Source organism: Mesitornis unicolor, unplaced genomic scaffold (genome assembly GCF_000695765.1).
Source record: "Mesitornis unicolor isolate BGI_N332 unplaced genomic scaffold, ASM69576v1 scaffold14212, whole genome shotgun sequence".
In the NCBI taxonomy this organism is placed as follows: Eukaryota; Metazoa; Chordata; class Aves; order Mesitornithiformes; family Mesitornithidae; genus Mesitornis; species Mesitornis unicolor.
Window position 1 is genome coordinate 110,250 of NW_010168640.1, and position 4,290 is coordinate 114,539.

General features: G+C 42.6%; 1 protein-coding gene across 1 annotated transcript in view; it reads right to left on the reverse strand.

Annotated features, from left to right (window-relative positions):
• Positions 1-1,991, reverse strand: part of APP (amyloid beta (A4) precursor protein) — a 53,152-nt gene extending 51,161 nt beyond the window's left edge. Inside the window, exon 1 of the mRNA XM_010179094.1 lies at positions 1,965-1,991. Coding sequence (XP_010177396.1) covers positions 1,965-1,991 — 27 coding nt within the window. The remainder of the gene's footprint in view (positions 1-1,964) is intronic.
• Positions 1,992-4,290: the final 2,299 nt, after the last annotated feature.

The window sequence follows — 4,290 nt, forward strand, 5'->3', positions numbered from 1 at the left end:
GATTTGCCCCCAGATCTCGTACACTATGAGCAGTGATATGAACTCTTGTGACGGTAGAGCGGAGGGGCCACAATGAATGGTCAAGCACGGAGGTAAGGGAAGGCTCCACAGGCTGAGAAGATACAGTCAGAGCCTGTGTCTGAAGCTATTAAATCCACAGCCATCTATTACTTTGACCCTAGGCAGGAACCTTCAGATTAAATTATAAATGAAAGCGGTGCTATTATCAGTTAAATTAAGTTCCCGAGGCCTGAGCTCTGACACTGTCTGCAGCAGGAGAACAAATGGCTGACACATCCCAGGGCCAGCTTGGCACTCGCTCTTCATAAATAATGTACCAACCACCAAACTTCATTAAAAAATTCTGGGTTTAGCACTTGAAATTCAGCTGCGCATTTTGTCAGGGAAAACTCCACGTATTCACATCTGCGGTCACCTAAAAATACCCATCTCACAGAGTAACTGACATGTATCTGCCACCAGGGGCTACCTGAGCCTCGTGAAATAATTCCACTATTTTCAGTTGTCTGTACTTGTTTTGTTGGCTCGGTTTTTTCGGCCTTCCCCTGAAAGCAACCAGGGTACACTCAACATGACTCTGTTATTCCCCTGTTTCCAGTCACCCTGGCCAACACTGCTGGCTACTGTCATTTATGCAGTGACAAGAATGGCCAGTGACTTCCTAAGCAACAGGATCCAGCACCAAATTCAGAGTGCATGTTATTTCATGAGTCCTCAGCCTCATGGCACACACTCACTAGTTTGGCAAATGCAGAAAAAAAGACAGAATGCATCTCACAGGGTGCACGATGGGCAATGCAGGGTGAAGCAGTGTGAACGCTGCTGTTACATGCTGCTTCTGATTATTCTAAGCACACAGCCACACCGTTTGCTCCCGTGGAAGTTATTCCAAACCTTCTCCTTTTCAGCAGATTCAGACACCTACTTTTTATCCAAAACTAAGCACAGATCAATCATAGCCCTTTCATAAGCTATTGTGACGGACTAAAAGGTGTACTCACGTCTGTGGGTATTTTAGTTGTTAGTTTAAAATCCTGTGTATGCTGGAGAATGAAGTCAAAGTATTATTTTACAACTAGTTCTTGTATGTCGAGTCTATGTAGACTACCTAGGCTTTCTACTCTGCCTGTAGGAAATATGCCTGCTCTCTTATTTGGAAGACGGTTCTCTCTGTGAATATAAATATGCAACAGGGCAGAGTTAAGGAGCTGTACTGCGATGCCCTGGTATTAAAGTTTAACTTGGTAGTCCTGACAGCTGGTTAACAGGTTTCCAGCTGTGCAAGACACAAGCCTAAATGAAGCAGAAACCGCTGATGGCTCCTTGGCTACCTGGTGGTGAGTTCCAGCCCCACTGACTCTGTAATCCAGTGCCTTTCTTTCAGGGGGCATCAGCATCAAGATAGGGTTGCCCTCATAAAGAAATAATATATAAGATCTAAAATGCCTGAAGAACAATTTCTAGTAAATATAAATATGAACATATATGCATGTAGATGCCTTCCACCCAGTCTACTATTTCAGATTTTAAGGGACTGATGAAGCAGCGGAATTTTATTGAACTTGGGAAATGGAAACATCAAATGTAGTTTGGATTGCTACAAATATAACTTACACCCTCCCCGTGGAAATTCAAAATAGTTACTACAGCGAAACAACACAAAAATAATATTAAAGCACTTCTGTGTATTTATAATACAACCTCCTGGCTCTGTGCCACGGAACTTCCATGGGAAATTCTGAGCCGGCTTGTCATTTTGATCAAAATTCTCTCTAAATCAGAGAGGAAAGTTTCACAATGCTGTACTGTGCTATTTAATCTTGCCTTCAGAGAAAAATCAATCACCAGTCCTTTCTGATTACTGCTCTTGAAATGTGCAGCAATTGCTCTTTCCAGTCACTTATTAGGAATAGCTTGTGTACCACATTAGGTACATATTTTACCTGCTGTGTTATCAGCTTGCGGGTCATGTTTGAGACAGGCGTAGTAGTTCATTTTAGGAAAATTCGAGAAAGGCTGGCTAGGATGAATGCAAGACTTCTCACTCATAGGTGAAACACAACTAAACCCCAATCCAGCTCCCTTTCATGTGGAGTTAAAGATGTCTCTTCATAATTTCTGCTAATCTAAGAGAAAATATGTTACCCCAAACATTACAAATAAATGGCTATAACGGTACTGAAAACGTTCCTCTGCCTACCCTCCCAGGGACGTTTCCTGGGGCAGAATAAAATTAAAACAGTATTTGGTTCAATCTCACTATTTGCTTTTCACTATTTGAACTTACTCAACTTTGACAGATTGTGACAAATTTTGTTTCTGCTCACTCTTAAAACTTTGCATTTTAGATATAGTGAACCTGCCATGGTTTTGAAGAACTTAATACCCATCTGGAATTGCCTCTTCCGTCCTTAGTTTGCTCATACAAAAAAACCTCCCAGCAAGCCTAGGTGTATGACTGTACCATATGTTCAAGCCTACAGACTAGGGAGGAAACAGGACAGTCTGGTTTTATTTGCACAAAAGCCTCAGAAACTGCTGGAAAATGGAGTTAGGTGACCACATTTCTCAAACTCTGACCTGGTTTAAAAGCAGAGCTGAAACCCATGCCATCTATTCCACAAAATCCTACCAAATTAAGTGTACGTGAGAAATTCCATAGCTGCGAGTTTATGGGTTTAGAGGAGCAGAGCTAAAGGATGGGGTATTAGAGCTGGACTGCTCTTTCCTACTGCACAGGAGGATTTTTATCACTAGATCAGCAGTGGTGCTTTGGCCTGCCTTCAACCACATATTTCCACAGCAACCTCGCTGGACTCGGAAAAGGCTTTGAACTTCCCAAACGCAGAGGCAGAGTTAGGGCCCCTCTGCAGATCCCTCTTCCACATCCCAACAGCCAAACTCGACTTGTTTCAGCCTACACTGTGCTCTCTCTGGATGAACAGACACTGCTCTCATAGCACAAAAGGTACCAGAGCAAATTCGGAGGGCAGCAAAAAAAGAAAACCCAAAAAACCCACAGGAAAAAAATACATGCTAGGGTTGATCCTAATGATTCTGCTCTGTTTGACAATAATTCACATTTCAGTAAAATACTGCCAAGTTAGAAGAGAAGCATTTTAAACTGATTTTAGTCATTATATGCTTACTATGTGTAAAGTAAGGAGGTCAATTAATTACCTTTCAAAGTTTTCCTGTACGTTTCCTTGCTCTGAAACCCTTTATTTCACCACTAGGAGCTGGATTTCTTTTCTCCTTCTCTTTGGCCACCCCCCACCCCCTGCCACTGGCTTCCCACAAAGAATGTGCATCTCTTACCAACAAAGATTAAACAGGGAGACATAAATCCAGCAAAATTTGACATGCATGTGAAAGAGGGAATATAAACAAATTACAGAATCAACCTGCTCACAGAGAATGATAGATTTGAATTCCTCTATTTAACTTGCAAAATGAAGGGGAAAATTTCCAACTGTTTTAAAAACTAGAGGCATATTGGTTCCAGCTGCCACTAATCCTCCTTTTCTGTAGTGAGGCCATCAAGCAGAATGAAACAATACAGTATTTTGACACTGGATACCGAACAGCTGCACCCCATTTTCAAAGGCAACAAAGTATAGCAGCACTGCTAAGCTGCATCAGGAATCAGGGATGAGGATCAAATGTTAAGTTTCTGGGCAGCCTGCATGACAGCACTTCTGAGAACAAAAAAACAGTACAAATATTTGATTTTGCTCAGATTTGTTTTCTAGTTGACCTTGAAGCTATGCAATTTCATCTCTGTATGCTTCCTGACTCCCCTGCTGTCCGGAGTGGTACCCTGAAGCACTCCTCTGACACTGGCGTTGGACAATCATCTGCACAGCACCTGAGAAAACCTGGTTTTTATGCTCATAGGGAAGGTATTCATAAAGGATTTGAGCAGCCTGGTCTAGTGGGAGACGTCCCTGCCCATGGCAGAGGAGTTGGACTGGATGATCTTTGAGGCTCCTTCCAACCCAAACCATTCTGTGATTCCCAGAAATTTGTAGTTTTAGGCAGAATGCCACCGAAAACCACGTTTTTTCTAGGCATGTATAAGAATGTAATGACTACATTATTGGCCCAGACCAAAGGTTACCCACAATGGATGGATGATGGCAGAGCGGTGGATGTGGTCTACCTTGACTTCAGTAAAGCCTTTGACACAGTCTCCCACAGAATCCTCACAGCTAAACTGAGCAAGCGTGGACTGGACAAATGGGTAGTGAGGTGAACTACGAACTGGCT